Source organism: Oryza brachyantha, chromosome 7 (genome assembly GCF_000231095.2).
Source record: "Oryza brachyantha chromosome 7, ObraRS2, whole genome shotgun sequence".
NCBI classification, from domain to species: domain Eukaryota; kingdom Viridiplantae; phylum Streptophyta; class Magnoliopsida; order Poales; family Poaceae; genus Oryza; species Oryza brachyantha.
In genome coordinates, this window is record NC_023169.2 from 7,908,857 (window position 1) to 7,925,607 (window position 16,751).

Genomic DNA, 16,751 nt, shown 5'->3' on the forward strand with positions numbered 1-16,751 from the left:
ACTAGCTCATGAGCTAAAACCCTCAAATCGACATATTAGGACTAAGGGTCTGTTTTGGAGCACTCCAACTCCAGAAAATCAACTCTAGGATCAGCAAATCCAGGATTCGCAACTCTAGAATTAGCAAATCTAGGATCCCGAGTATATGTTTGGTAAGTTCGTATATCAAGCTCTAGGAAAAGGAGATCTAGGAAGATATGACTTTTTTACTTTTTACTGTAGCAAGTATTTATATTGAAGGAACCATAAAGATTGGGGAGATCCATGGAGGGCCACCGACAACAACAGAAGGGGTGGCGGCGCCCTACGGTTTGGCGGTCAGGGGTGGCTACTGTTCACGATAAACAGTAACCCGTGAACAGTAACGACGCACAGGGGAGTCGGGGTTTTTTTCGAAGGGGTACGTATGTAATGAGTGGCATTGGTGGGTAATTACCCCTCAACTCCATGTTTAAATTGATTAGTTTGGTTTTTGGAGAACTCCTTGAGGAGCTCCAGGAAAAACATAGAGTTGGCCTCCAACTCTAGGATTTTTTTGGATTCAGAGTTTCTGGAGTTAGACGCGTTTGGCAGGAAAAAGTTAAAGCAGAGTTAAAAATGTTAAAGTGGAGCTGTGACAAACATGCCCTAAGTTTGGGTATATCCAAGTCACACTTGATATGAACCGCGCTAAACCACAAGCTTCTTGTCCACCCCTATATATATCCCAATACCTTCAGTTAATAAGTCGTATTAGATTGTTTCTATGTCTCTAACCCTCCATTTTTATTGGAGCAGCTGTTCATCATTATGACAAAACTCAAGGCGCTCATGCCATGAATCGGCAATGTGTACAATCATATGGAACTTTAACAAAGAGCAACTTTCGTCTCTCTTGCCGAAACTCGAACTGTAGTAGTCATTAGCTCATTATTCCATACCATGCAACCGAGGGAGAACGATATCTCAGAAGAACGAGTCGAGTTCCAACCGACAGAGGGCCTCGTGCCCGCAAGTTTTAGAGCCAAGGATATATGGCAAAACATCTCCAAAAGTTTGGTTTAGATTATACAAATTGAAAACAAGAGCCCGCTCCAAAGTAGCACTTTTATTTGCTGATCCAGGTGGGATTCAGTTTGTTTGTCTCACCTCGTACTGGTGGCATATTCCCAACGGAGTGTCCTTGGAAACTGGCCTTTCCTCCGACCAAAGCTCCATGTTCACATCGCCCGTTCCCCAGTGCACCAAACATTTGCTAACTTGGCTCGGATCAAAACGATTTACCAAGCTCAGTCCTGCGCAGTTGTCCACCAGCATCCACTCCCCTGCGAGTTTCCCAAACAATGGAAAATGGAGTTAACAAAAATCGATAGAATTATGCATAAGCACACAAAAAGTGCCGATCAAACAGAAATTACAGAAACATCACGCGTGTTATTTACCGTTGGGCCGCATGTCTCCCTCTAATACTACTTCTCCAGACTCTGGGTAGATCTCTTGCTTTGAACCGTTGATAGCCGTAAAAGCCACAACCACTTCTGTTGGGTGTAGAAGTGTGAAAGTTGGATGAACGCGCAAACAGACCAACCTTCAGAGGAAAACATAATTCAACGTGTTAAAATATTCTTGTACTTCAAAGAATGTACATCAGCAATAAAAAATGAACTGAAATATAATATTAACTATGTAGCTAGAATTGTGTAATAGCCAGTAGGGATGGCAATTCGGGTACAGGTACCGGGTGCCGCCGGGTATGGGTACGGGTTAATTTTTTACCTGCGGGTAGTACCTGTATCCAACCTAAATCGACATGGGTACGGGTACGGGTATTTTTTTTCACCCACCGGGTACTTGAACGTAGCCCACATATTGAATTTTAGCTAAAAACTTATTATGTTATTCATATAATAATATTTGTGATGTACTCTTTTTTTACCTAAAAACTTTGATGTGACCTATCTCTTGAACTTTTGAAGTGTGAAGCAATATTTAATGGTTGAATCTATATCAGATAATGTGCTATATGGTGTTATTAGCTATGATTAGTTTGTTGTATTTGTTGGAATATTTTATTATGAGCAATATGTTCTATTTGTTGAACTTTTCACATGTGATGCGATATTGTATTATGAGCAGTATATTTTAGTTTGTTGTATATGTTGAAATGGTTATTTTGATGTGCTTTTGATATGTGAAATGGTAGACCCGACTGGGACCCGATACCTACCCGGTACCCGATGGGTACGGATACGAGTATAAGTTTTTTCCCGTGGGCACGGGTAGGGAATTCTACCCGCAACCTTCGAGTTGGCGGACGGGTAATTGCTCTGCCCACATCAAACCCGACCCGTTCATCCCTAGTAATAGGAGGAGTAAGATCTAAAATGAATAAAGACATTTATATCTCCAAATATCTTGAAATCAATACGACACAGGAGCATTTAAGTGTTGGTTTTGTTTTCAAATGTGATAGAACCAGTAGTCGGCTGCGTAGGTTGTAGGGGTGAGAGACCGGAGGTTGGGGACGATAACCCCGATGCCGGAGAGGAGCCGTGGCGGCAGTGTGCAAGCGTGGAGAGGTGAAGAGGACCTGAAATGAACCAGCACAACAGGGTCCCAGCTTACCCTTAGGCCTATGCTGCAGGGATAGAGTCGGACGATGTAGAAGGCGGAGCCAAAACCAATCACCCACCGCAAACTCCAGGTCGTGGTGGCGATTGTCGTAGTAATGCACTCGCGAACATTAGCGAGGAAAGCGTCGCGGTCGCGGAGCAGACCATCGGCCGTCTCAGTTTGAGCGACGCCCTCCTTGTGAGGTAGCAGAGGAAGTGAGGTCGACCGTATACGGAGCATTGAATGGAAGGAAGTATTGTAACAATACTCCGCCCACGAAAGCCAGTCCACCCAGGCGCACGGTTGGTCGCCCGTGGCACAACGGAGATACATGGCGATGACTTAGTTGACCACCTTGAACTGACCATCCGTCTGAGAGTGGAACGCCAGCCAGCATGAACAGGTCCCGGCACATGTGGCTAGTGAAGACCGGATCGCGGTCGTTGACGATGGATGTAGGGAAACCATGGAGCCGGACAATCCCATTGAAGAAGGCGCGAGCAACCGAAGCAGCCAAGTATGGTGACTCAAGGCGATGAAGTGGGCATACTTCGAGAAGCGATCGACCACCGTGAGGATGATCACCTACACGCGAACCTTGGGGAGCCCCTCGATGAAGTCCATCGAGATGTCAGCCCACACCTGAGACGGAACATCAAGGGGCTGTAGGAGACCTGCCGGCTGAAGGGTGGGTGTCCTGTTGCACTGGCAGGCGGGGGGCACGCACGAACAAATTCTTGCACCAGCTCCTTATCGCGCGGGATGTATAAGTCGATACGGAGGCAGTGGGATTTTCTGGACACCCTCGTGGCCGGCCGAGTGGACCAGCGAGAGGACCAGCTGGCGCATGTTGTGCTGATCTAGCACAAAGACACGCTGCGTCACAGCGTCAGTGCGCCAGGTAGCGCCAAGCGTTGCATCCCAGAACTGTTGGAGTTGGGCGACCTCCCCATCAGCGGCCAAGGCGTCCCAGATTTCGCCCAAGAGGTGGAAGGACGGACCCGAGAGCGCATGCAGCGATGCATCGGTGTCGGCGGCGAATTTGTAGTAGCGACGAGACACTGCTGCTGTGTTAAGTCGGTCCAGGCGATATTCCACCACGAAGTCAATACCCGAACAACTTGCTGAGCCACTTAGGTGATGTTTAGATTGAGAAAATTTTTGTGAGAAGTGTCACGTTGACCGGATGTCGGAAGAGGTTTTCGGACACAAATAAAAAAACAAATTTCACGGCTAGCCTAGAAACCGCAAGACAAATCTTTTGAGCCTAATTAATCCGTCATTAGCACAGGTTGGTTACTGTAGCACTTATAGCTAATCATGAACTAATTAGGCTCAAAAGATTTGTCTCAAGATTTCTTACATAACTGTGCAATTAATTTTTTGGTTTATCTATGTTTAATGCTTTATTTAGGTGCCCAAAAATTCGATGTGATGTTTTTGAAAAAAAATTTGGAAACTAAGAAAACAAGGCCTCAGGTGGAAGGACGGACCTGCGCACACCTGAAGCGAAGCATCGGTGTCGGCGGCGGACTCACGGTCGCGATGAGACGGCCTAGGCAGTATTCCACCGGTAAGTCATACCCGAATAGCTTATTGAGCCACTGGTGCTGGGGGATTGTGGACAGCCACTGGTCGAGTAGGAACTTCAAACTGTTGGTCCATACGGACGTGAAAGTGGCACCCCCGGAGGTATGGTCGCCAGTGTCGAATAACATGCACCATGCCAATGAGCTCCTGTTCGTACGCCACCAGCTTGTGGTGGCGGGTGGCGAATGACCTACTGAAGAATGCAAGGGACCTGCGTCGTAATGGAGGACGGTGCCGAAACAGGAACCCGACGTGTCACAGTCCACAACGAATTGCCGTGTGAAGTCCGGCATCTATAGAACAGGCCCGATGAAGGCAACCCCTGCCTCACAAAAGCCTCACGTCAAAGGGGCAGCGCAGCGATTGCCCCGAAGTCCCGAATGAATTTTCTATAATATCCGGCGAGACCCAGGAAGCCCCGAACGCCCCAGGCTGAGCGAGGCTCAGGCCAGGACGTGACGGCCTCGATCTTGTCGCTGTCCATCGCAACACCTCGGGCCGAGATGGCATGGCCAAGGAAAGCAACAGACTCGGCGTCCAACGAACATTTGGACCGCTTTAGGTGGAGGTCGTGGGTGCAAAGCACCTCGAGGACAAGGCGGACGTCTTGCAAGTGCTCTGACCACAACGAACTTTAGAGAGAATATCATCAAAGAAAACGAGCACAAACCGCCGGATAAAGTGCTGCAGGACGTTGTTCGTGAGTGCCTGGAATGTCGCTGGCACATTGGAGAGGCCAAACGGCATAATCAAGAACTCAAAGTGTCTTCTCCACATCGGATGGGTGCATCTGCACTTGATGATAGCCGGAGCGCAGGTCCAGCTTGGTGAAAAAGGTGGCACTGTGGAGCTCATCCATAAGCTCGTCGACCACCGGGATCGGGAACTTGTCTTTGGACGTTTTATCATTCAAAGCCTGGTTACGACGAAGCACCGGGACTCGTCCGCCTTCTTGACCAGCAACACGGGGGTGGAAAACGGCAAGGTAGTTGGCCGAATAATACCCTGCGCCAACATGGTAGAGCACTGGCGCTCAAGCTCATCCTTTTGCAGCTGGGGTTAGCGGTATGGCCGGACAGCAACCGGCACAGTACCCGAGAGAAGATGGATACTGTGGTCGTAGGGACGGGAGGGCGGCAGTCTGTGTGGCTCGTCGAAGACCTCGACGAACTGCTAGAGAAGGTGCTCGAGGAAGGGACACTGTGGGTGACCGTCGATGGCGCGGAGAGCTGGCTGGGCGTCACAAGGAGCCGACACCATGCTAAAGGATGTGCCCACCCCGCTAGAAGGCGAGCGCAGGTCATCGAAGGAGAGACGCTTGCACTGATGACAACGGACGTAAGGCTCATCACAGTTATAGCAGAGGCCCTGGCGTCAGCGTTCCAGCATCCGCGTTCCAGCATCTCCGCCAGTGTGAGATGACGGAACTGGGCGAGGGTGCTTTCGCAGTCGGCGCTGGCAACGCCAGTGGTGCGCCGGCCAGTGCCATGCGTGGCACGAACGACTAAGGCAGGGGTAAGCGCGGGGGTGGGTAGTTTGAGCGCGGTGGCGCGGCTGGCATGGTGGCCGCCTCACGGCGCTCGAAAGCTCGAGCCAAATGCATGGCCGTCTGTAGATCCTATGGTTTGAGAAGCTCAACGTCGACCCGAATATGCTCCGGAAGGCCCCCCACGAAGAGGTCCGCCTTCTGGCGGGAAAGGAAGCCACTAATGTGGCACACAAGCGCGTTGATGCACTCCTGGTAGTCCTGGACGTGACCCATGAAGGGTAGGTGCGCCAGCTCAGCAAGGCGATTGGTGCGGACAAAGATTATGGAGAAGCCACCATTCGTCCCAGATAGGGTGTACAACGGCGACGGGTCATCGAAGGACGGCGGCTAGGACAAAGAAGGCGGGAACCTGATTTGGTGGATTGGGATCGAGATCAGGCCCATCGTCACCGGTGCTGCAGGCACTGCGATGAAGACGGTTGCCACTCCTCTGTGCCACCGTACGCAACCCTTCCATAACTGAATCGTAAGATTATGGAAAGCAATCAAAATATCTAAGGAAAACAATATCGTGGACTAGCCACTCAATCTGTGCCTCCGCCGTGCATAAGTGAGGAGGGGTGGGAATATTCGAGGGGTGGTGCTGCTTGGGTCACGGCCGGCTCAGGTTGGGCCGTAACAAAATGCATAAGTTGCACGGTAACTAAATAAATTACAAAGTGACTTTACCGAATTAAAACTAAGGACTTACCTTGAAAACCCACCAGAGCCGGCGCCAACACTCCTTGCTAGAATGCTTGAATCAATCTGAACAGTATTTGGGCTGTCTTTCAAGATGGATATGTGGCGCTGGAGAATTAGACCACCCCCAATATCTCCTTCCAAACAAATAGATTCCTCCTCTCCCGATTGCTCAAGGTATCTCCTGAACGAAAATAAAGCTTTAGTAACATATCCAATCAATGGCCCAGCTGGTTTCAAGCTAACTATATTGGCAATCTTTTCAGCAAAAGTTAATCATGGACAAAACTGGAGCTCAACAAAATATTGATAAACAGGCCACAGGACATGGCAAGAATCAGCCTGTAATGTCTACCTATTGACTTCGTATTCTTCAGTGCAGCCAGCAGACCTATATTCAGTCCCACTGTATTCTTCATAACCATTGATTTCAATCCTGCTATGAAGCCACTGGGAGTCTGCATAATCCAACAAAATAAGAATTGTGTTACCTTTTGTAAGAAATCTTTTATTAAAATACTGAGTGGATTAGAAAACAACTTTTGGATCATTCAAAATAAATAAAACATGATAAAATAAGTTTTGAATCATTTAAAGTTAACTATGATATAAAGTACTGCGTCATGTTAGTCAAATTTTATGGTATCGCAGGACTGACTTTACCTTTTTTGCAAATCACTAAAATAAAAGGTTGTCTCAGTGTCTCTATCCTTTGTGCACCCCACAGTAGTACAGTACAATGAGAACACAAAACTGAGACTGGATAATTAGCCATATAGTAAAGATAAAATGTACCAGAAGGGAGATGTGTCATCGAGATAATACGACCGCCAATCCAAGGTACAACCTTAAGCAACCAGTCCCCACTCTTCAAATCAACAGGTATTTTTGAAAGTTCAGCCCCTTCTTGTCCAGCTGGCTCATCAATATCAGGTATAGGCTTAATCATCTCTGCACAACCAGAAAAAAATACCAATGCAGGCCAAACCAAGAATTAAACCACAGAAAGCATAGCTATTTCCAGATCTGACTTATTAGAACTCAATTCATAGGATATGTACCCAAACGTTTCTTTTGCTCAATTTCACTTGTTGCAACCAAGCTGGATACTTCAGAATCAGAAGGCATTCTCAGATGTACTACTTCACCATCAATACCATGCGAACTTATCTGAGTTAACAAAAATGATAATTGCAATCCTAACAATTAAGATCAATTTATGTCTGGAAGTGATAATAGAAACCAAGGCAATAGACATACCATAGCACCTCCACCAAGTAATACATTTATGTTTAAGTTTCGTTTTGGTCTCTTCCAGGATCCTTCAGTTTTCAAGACCTTAACAGAAACCACTGATGAGTGGAGTTCAGCAACATAATATGTCAACAGATAGTTCCCCTGCGTGAACCCATATCCATCTCCAGCATCTTCAAAGAGAAGACCCTCAGATTTACCTGTAAAACAAGGTATAATATTCCATAGATTGAACTTTTTAAAGGACAATTAATGCAGAAAGTCATGGAAAATATCGGTTAATCTGTTAGTGTAGATTACGTTATCTTATCCAAATTCAAACAGACAATAACCATACTACTAACAGTAACTAGATGTGACCATCCAGAGGAAGGTTTACTTTTGAATGGCATTTCTATTTTAAGCATGAAGCAAATGATATAATCAATGAAAAACAAGAAAATATTGAAAGAAAGGTTAGTCAGGACAGATGTTCAAAATCTTAAAAATGTGTAGGCATACCATTTTCATCCAATGATATAATTAGTGATATATCATCCTCCAAACTTGCTTCACCAACATGCTTAATAGGACGGCCTATAGGAAGTATTGCTCCACCTCGTAAAAACAGGACTGGCAAATCCTATATAATAGTTCATTAATGAACGAAAATTAGTTTAAAATAACATTTAAGAAACCATAACATAAGTTTACAAATGAACTTACAGGGTGTGAATCTCCAAAATCAAAAGGCAACCAAATGCCCTTTGGCAACTTATGCGAGCATTCATGAGCTCCTTCATCAGGTACAGTGCTGACAAAGACAAGAGAAATTAAGACAAACAATACTTCATTTTCCTGATCAAAGAAAAGAACATTCCTTGTCCAGCATGCACAATCAACATACATAGATGATGACAATGCCATTGTCATTCATATAGCTGCTGGTTATTGTTGGGCAAGTCTCAACAAAGTATTGTGTTTCATAAAGTCCAAAGGCATAGACAAAGAGATACAAGTGACTAAATCATTGAACAGAGGATAAATACTAGGTCATGCATAAAACACAAGCAAACCACAAGAAGATAGTATCAGGGTTTCTGAAAACGAAGCAAAGCTGGGTGTTGGGAGGGCATATTTTGAAACTATTACCTTGCACAGACTAAAAGTGGTCCCAACAGAAAGGAAGTCTCGATTTTCCTCAATTCTGGATCTTGTGGGTCTGCAAAGAAACAGAGAAAATGAGACTTTGTACCTGATAGCAAAAACGCCCTAAAAAGTTTTATCTTTTATCTGCTCTACAAATGAAATAGTGGTGCCAGACAAGGAAGAAAAGACATTTGATATCTTTATGTGTCTAGTTTTGACCACAAATTTCGATAACCGCTATTTGTTCAACATGAAAAAGACAGAAAAAAGGCAATGATGTTATGATAAATTTAGTTTCTTCTACAATCCACGAATAAATCAGACAACTTAGACAAGATAGAAGTTAGAACCATTATTACCAGCAAAGAAAACTGGAGCAGCAACTGGAGTACCTTTCATATGTGAAAGGTAAAACAAAGTATAGATATGTGGCAGAAGACGATATCGTCTTAGTAATGCAAGACGGCAGACTTCCTCGCACTGAAATATCCAAATGTTATAAACTACTAATAGTATGTGATAAAGGTACTTCCTCCATCCACAAATATAAAGGATTCTAAGGTTTGAAGTTTGTCCAACAATGTAAGGTACCATACAGTACTATTTATCACATCAATCACCTCCCATTCAAATTTCTATTCATTCTACCCTCAACCACCCTCTACTCTATATTAATGAGGGGCACTATTAATCTTTTTGCTCTATACTTAATTTCTCCAAAATAACCTACAATCCCTTACATTTGAGGATGGAGGGAGAAACTTGGTAGCAAAACAATAACACCTTAAAGGGAGAAAACCTTGGCCTAATAATCTCTCCAATCTTTTTTACTCATCTTTTAGGACATTGACACAGTCTCCAATTCACATATTTGGTCATATTTTGATAAAATTTTAAAATATATAGCTATATGAAAGTTTTTTCATGAAGAATCTGCTAATGGTTTTTTACATATAAAATGTTACTCCCTCTAATCCAAAATATAAGCATTTGTAGGTTTTTATAGCAAGTTCTAAGGTTAGATCGACAGATTCCCTTTAAGTTATTTCAGTGGCCACATTTTGAATTTTGAATAGGTTAATTCCTTTGGAAGCACCTGATTAGCTTAGCAATTATTGAAATCATGCACAAATACTTATATTGTGGTACAAAATTTGAATCATGGATATGCTTGTATTTTGGAACAGAGGTAGTAGCATTTTTCTATGTATTAGTTAAATTTTGAGATTCAGCTGCATGCATGGACGAATCTATCTGTGAACAGGGGTAGTAGAAATGAAGAAACCCGTCATACATAATGTGGAAGATCAGTAGCATATTGTAATAGAGGAAATATTGGAAAAGCATTACGATAATCTAGAACAAGCTTACCTATGTGCTTGTTACACTACACTGAACACAAAGATATCGATTCACTAGCAAATTTTTTATCAGAATTTTGTGAGTGTAGAAGAGCAGAACAAAGCAAAGAGAACCAATCTTCTCAGAGTGCAACAGACAAGAATGAATGTGGTGATGGAGTATTAAGCAGTACCTCTTCACCGAAGGACCATGGCTCATGGTCAATGCTTCCAGTTTCAGAATGACCACGTGAAAATGGAAACAAAGCACCCATACCCATCCATCTTCCAAAAAGTTTTGGAGTTGCATTTCCAGCAAATCCACCAATATCAGGACCTGATAATGGTTGACCACTGAGACCCTGATCATACAAAAATAACCACATTATTAAATTACAGAAGTTGCTCGTGTTGCTTTCCACTAAATGAAATATATTAGAAGTCTACACTTAAGTCTATTCAGATCACAAAACATAATTATTTTTCTTTTTTGACTACAATAAGAGTGACTTCAGTAAAAGTAACTGAAATTTGGAATGACCATTTTTTAATAGGATTCCCACCAAATAAACTATGTACCATGTAACTAAAACATGACAGAATGGTCCTCAACATTGATACTTACAGGTAAAACAGAAAAATGAAAAATACAATTATTACTCAAATGCAGCAAATATTTTGTAACTAAATACTTCCTATGTTTCAAAATATAGGGCCTATTTTGTTTTGTTAAAACAAGGCTTTTACCAAATATTAATCTATTAATATATTACTTATGTGACATAAAAGTATAATAATAAGTACATTCCAATATGAATCTAATACATCAATTTTAAGTCATAAAATTTATATTTTAATGGAGTAATTGTTAGTCAAACACTTGTCCTAATGAAATACACCTTATATTTTAAAACGGAGGGAGTATGAAACAGCAATTGAACAGACCAATGTCACCAAAGACAATAATAAAAATTGATAAAATGTTGCTATGAGGTCACAAGTTGGATTCAGTAAAATTAAATCCCATCATCAAATTCTAAACTTGCCAGACACCAAACACATATGAACTAAAAACTGCAGTGTTCATGGAAACAATTGTATTCCCTCCATCCCAAAATATAAGCATTTTTAGCTTGTCTAGATACATAGCCAAGAGTTGTTATATTCTGGGACAGGTAGTAATAGTTTTTTTAAAAACAAAAATCAGATCAACAGGGAAGGCATTATTAATATGAGAACTTACTAGGCAATTAGTACAGCTTTGAGAGCATTTCTGGACACTTGGATAAATATCACTTACCAACTGAAGAACCATTGGTAGACTCATGTGCAAATGCTCCCAATTTGACAGATTATCGCCGGTCCACGTTGCAGCATAGCGTTGGCTTCCTATAAAACCAGCTCTTGTAAGAACAAAAGGCCGTTTGTCGGTATTGGCCTTTGCCATTCCTTCATAAGTAGATCTTGCCATTAGCATTCCGTATACCTGAATAATTGGCATTAAAGCACAAAAATGAATATAAAGGACAAGTCAAATCCTATTATTGACAAGAGTGCAAAAAATTACATTGTGATAGTATGAGTGATGCTGGACACCACCAATATCAGCGTCTCCTCTATGGATATTGCTTTCAGGCATTGTTTTGGTAGTGGACTGTATGTAGACACCATCACTTTCAGTAACAAAGGAAACAACGGAACCAGATGACATACAAGTAAATGACTCATGATAAATCATATACTTTGAAAACAGCAGGCTCGTTCATATCATTCCATATGCCATCAACCCCATTGGAGATGAAATCCTTTACCAAACTGGCCCACCAGGTTCGTGTTCTTTCACAGGTATAATCAGGGAAAACACAATCACCAGGCCATACTTCTCCTGCATATAATATATGATGTATCTGCTACTGATAAGTTCATAAAGATGACAAAGGAACTCATTTAATTAGTAAGATATACCAATGAATGGGCTGCCATCTTCCTTTCTAATCCACACATCATTTTCCGAACCAGTTTCATACACAAAGTAACCCTCCTCTTTCTTGATCCCAGGGTCAAGCATCCAGATTGCTTTGCAACCGATGGAATGGAGATCATCAACCATAGATTTTGGATTAGGAAAACGACTCTGTAACATACCATATGCAACCATGCAAATAAATCAATCAAAATGTATTTGTAATAACACTACCTGGCATTTCAAAGAAATTTGTATTTAATCTTTTCAACCAAGATAAATAATATGTAGGTACCTACACTATCAAATGTGAAGCATCTAAAACCATCCATATAGTCAATATCCATCCAGACCACATCACAAGGAATGCCTTTCTCTCTAAATGTTCTAACAACCTGTGAAGGAAAAAAACTGCGTATCAGTGTGAAAATAACATAACTAACGCATTGTTAGGCCTGAAATGCATGCTGACAAAGCAATGAGGATTCAAATAATATTAATGGAAGCTAGTGGCACATAGATCACTCATATGAGTACTTTGCTATATAAAAGAACCTTGCTTATAAATGGGATATATGAAATCAATAGGCCTAAGAAGCAGAGAAAACTGTTAGGGGCATTATGTTCTATACTACAAAAATTAATTTCAGTATACTCGCAAGCATTATCGCATTGTTTTTGAGATACACTATGCTTTGATAAAATCATAAAATACATATATCATGGCAAAAACAACAGTACATAACAATTGCTTTACCCATATGCTTGAGTATGTGATAAAATTGCATATTCAGTGAGATGATTGTGTAATGACTGCTACTCCTGAGCCACATCGCATATGGCCAGGTTTGAAACCATCTTAACCATCAATTATCTGTCCTAATGCTGTCAAACTAGCCTAGATCCACCTAAAGTAATGCACAGGAAGGCTGGAACAAGAAGCTCAAGACCCCAGTTCACCAAAAACAACCTTTGTAAAGCCATAAACTGAACGTTACTTAAACATGAATAACTACACTTGATTCATCATAACTAGATAGTAGGAATTGCTTCCGCTGGTGTTTCCATCAGAAAAAGGAACACATAGAAAATCAAATCTACTCTCACATGACAATACCTTGAGTACTTTATCAGAAGAATCATAGCTCCAACGGCATTGATGATAGCCAAGCGACCATTTTGGTGGCATGGACACAGTTCCTACATTGGAATGCTTTTAAACTCAACTTATAGTGGGCAAAAAAATTAAATATCCTATTAACATTTGAATTGGGAACACATTGCATACACTGGCCACACAGATAGGAAGTATTCGAACCTTGTACCTTACATAAGCCACTTAAATCTTCTAGCAGGTCAAGTGATTGAAACTCGTTTAGGGAAAAGTGATAGAAAGTCTAAAGTCTACAGGATGTCTTGAACATTCCAAACAAGTGCCAGAAAAGTTGACTAAGGACTTAAATTTTGTTTTACAAAAAACTAAAGCATTACCATGATTTTCAATTTAATCAAAACAGAATTCCCTATTTCACGTCTAGAAATACATTATGTATTTTTGTACTAGAGCAAAGACATATGGTTCCACAATTTATGTACATTATGGAAAGAAGAAAGCACTTCCCATATAAAAAAAACATGACAAACATATGGCAGGTTTACGGCATTTCAGGTGTATCTTCATCATTACATGAGGAGATTGATAATGAGAAATACCGATTGCACGGGACAAGGAAGTCATAACTTCAGCTGGTGTATTGAATGGCCCAAAAATAATGATAGGGTAAGCATATGGAGCTGAAAACTTTATAGTTGAATCTTCTCTTAAGTCGATCTGTTCAAGAACAAGATTACTAAGCTAAAAGACAAATCTAGGTTAATTTATCATCAAAAATAGCTAAAAAAAATACAGCATACTTCACAACGCCGTGTAGTGTCTGCAAGGACACCTAGTGCCTTTCCCTCAGGGAGGACAGCCAAAACCCAAGGGTGTGACTGATATAATGACGTGGTTCCTGGCCCAAAACCCCATGCATCTGTGTTCCAAGTAAAAACCTAGCCCGAAACATATCATGAGGTCAAAGGTTTGTAAACAGCTAGAGAATAGAATTTACAACAAATGATAAACAGTTTCTGAAAGAAGATGCCATACTCGTTTCCCAGTCCTCTCAAGTGGGCCACTAGCTTCTCCAGTGCCATAGAAAGACGTCCCAGCAGGAAGCTGTATGGTTAAAAGAATAGGCAAGTAAGCCAACATAATAAATTTATCCAGTATCTTATTAAGGGACATTAAGTTTTCAAGGAGAAGGTTTCAGGGGGCTTGTGCAAATTTAGTACCAACTTGGTACTCCATTAAGTAAACAGAAGTCATAGTTTACCAGTAATGGATACAGGATTTAGGGTGCCAACTTACTACTATGGATTGCTTGCTATTATATGTTTCCAACATTTTTGTTGAGAATAGAAGGAACATCAAAATAAACATCTGAATTCTGGACCTTTTCCACCTTTGTAAGGAAGAACATCTAGCTGAATGTCCATCAAAAGAAATAAATGTATAAATATCTCGACCTATATCACACCGAATGTGAACTTAATATATTGTATTCATATGTGGTTGCTAAGGACGGCACAGATGGAAAACAATGACAACAAAATACCTTCGATTTAATGGCCAAGCATACAAACTCATCCTATACAAGAAATGGACGCATTTAATCCTATGAATGTGATCGCAATGTATAATATCATTTCAACAAAGATTCTGCAAACAAAATGTAGTACTGTGGAAAAGATACATCACTTCCAAAATAGATACAAGAAACGTGGTATCTTTTATAACCGATTGCGACCCCAGTTCCATGTGATACAAGGCATCGTCGCAACAATGCCGTTGGCTCATTGCCATTTTCGAGAACGGCAAAGTGAAATATCACCATCCCCACGAGGATCAGCACCTCATGGCCTCACACGCATCACACATTCACCAACCAGGGAGGGCGAAAAGAATCCAAAAACATCGCCCGATTCACCTCACCCACCGCCCCTATTCTCACACACAAGCGACACAAAAGTTCACAAGCCCCCCCCCCTCCCCCCACGCGGTCCGAACGCCTCCAGCGAAATAACAAAACCCGGTACCTTAATCAGAACCTTCTGGACGTCCCCGACCACCTGGCACGCGGGCGCCACGGCGGGGGCATCCGCCCCCTCCCGCGCCGCCTCCCTCCGCCGCGGCTCCACGAACGAGAGGCTGGGCGCGGCCGCCACACGCGCGGCCTCGGAGGCGTCGAACCGGAACACCCCCTCCTCCAGCACCGGCGTCCACGCCATCCCCGCCGCGGCGGGGGCGGGGGCGTGCGCCATCCCCTCCCTCCCGGCCGGCACCCCGGCCCTCCCGCCGCCGAGACGGAGAGGGGGGCGAGGGCGAGACGGCGGCGGCCGCGGTCGTGGGCGTCGGAAGAAGACGAGCCGGGAGGAGCCGGAGCGGGAGGCGAGGGGCGGTGGAAATGGTGACGGTGGTACTGGTGGCGATGGTGACGATGCGGGGCGGGGGATAGTGGACGTTGCGAGCATCTCCTCGGTCTGGTGCTTGCGTGGATTCGGGTTTTGTTTATAATAATTTAATGGATGGTGGGGTTGGGGTAGGTGGCAGGCAGGCTAGGGACTCCGCTTGTGGGGGACGGGAGTGGAGTGGGAGAGATCGGGAGAGGGCGGGACGGGTTGTTTGGGTGGATGCGATTGGCTTCTCTCTCTCGCGTCTCCAGGTGTACGACGGTATGGCCGTTGGCTATACCGGTGGCCCACCTATCATCGGGTAGGGGGTAGCGACAAGTGCTCTGGAAGTCTTTTGCGCATGTGTATCTCGACGTGGATGTAGGCACTATACATACGACGTTTGTGTACTGTACTACCTCCATCTCGTTTTTCTTTTTTTTCTTTGACTATTCGTCTTATTTAAAAAGTTTATAAAAAATTTTAAAAAATTAGCTATGTATAAAGTACTATTCATATTTTATCATCTAATAATAAAAAAATTAATTATAAAAAAATTTTAAATAAAACGAATAGTCAAATATTGGACACGGAAAAATGAAAAATAAGATTATTATGAGACAGAGGTAGCAAGAAGTAACGGCGACACCGTTGTTCGATAGGGTTATGAATAAACGACATTACCGCTGCTCCATTCACGCCGCTCACGCTGCTCAACGTACATGTTTGATCGTAGAATGATCGTACGTTAAAACTCGTACCGTCGTACGCACAGTGTTTTCCTTTTACTAGTTTGGGCAAGCCTGCAATAAATAACAACGGTTACTTCTCTTCCATGTTAATAATGAGATTATGGCCGCGCTCGGCCTTCTCCTTCGGCCTCGTTTTCCATACGCACGTTTCTCAATCTGCTAAAAGGTGTATTTTTTAAAAAATTTCTATAGGAAAGTTGTTTTAAAAAATTATATTAATCTATTTTATATTTTTTAATAATTAATTAATCATGTACTAATCTATTACTACGTTTTCCGTATTAGGATAAGTTAACTTACCGGCTTAGAAATGAACGTGGCCTATATGGGTTTATTTAGATTCATTAATACATATGAATCCTAGACGAGGCTAAAAAAGTTTAGCCCCATGTCATATCGGATGTTTAGAC

General features: G+C 42.6%; 1 protein-coding gene across 1 annotated transcript; it reads right to left on the minus strand.

Annotated features, from left to right (window-relative positions):
• Positions 1-670: 670 nt before the first annotated feature.
• On the minus strand, positions 671-15,683 carry LOC102716055 (alpha-glucosidase 2-like). Its single transcript, XM_006658435.3, has 22 exons — positions 15,236-15,683; positions 14,247-14,315; positions 14,012-14,149; positions 13,811-13,928; positions 13,215-13,297; positions 12,397-12,492; positions 12,100-12,268; positions 11,877-12,019; positions 11,702-11,788; positions 11,435-11,620; positions 10,329-10,496; positions 9,154-9,274; positions 8,798-8,867; positions 8,372-8,459; positions 8,168-8,288; positions 7,673-7,866; positions 7,474-7,582; positions 7,208-7,363; positions 6,768-6,870; positions 6,423-6,596; positions 1,422-1,567; positions 671-1,304 (listed from the first exon to the last, which is right to left on the minus strand). The coding sequence occupies exons 1-22, from the start codon at positions 15,668-15,670 to the stop codon at positions 1,111-1,113; spliced, it is 3,168 nt and encodes a 1,055-aa protein (XP_006658498.2). The 5' UTR covers positions 15,671-15,683; the 3' UTR covers positions 671-1,110.
• Positions 15,684-16,751: the final 1,068 nt, after the last annotated feature.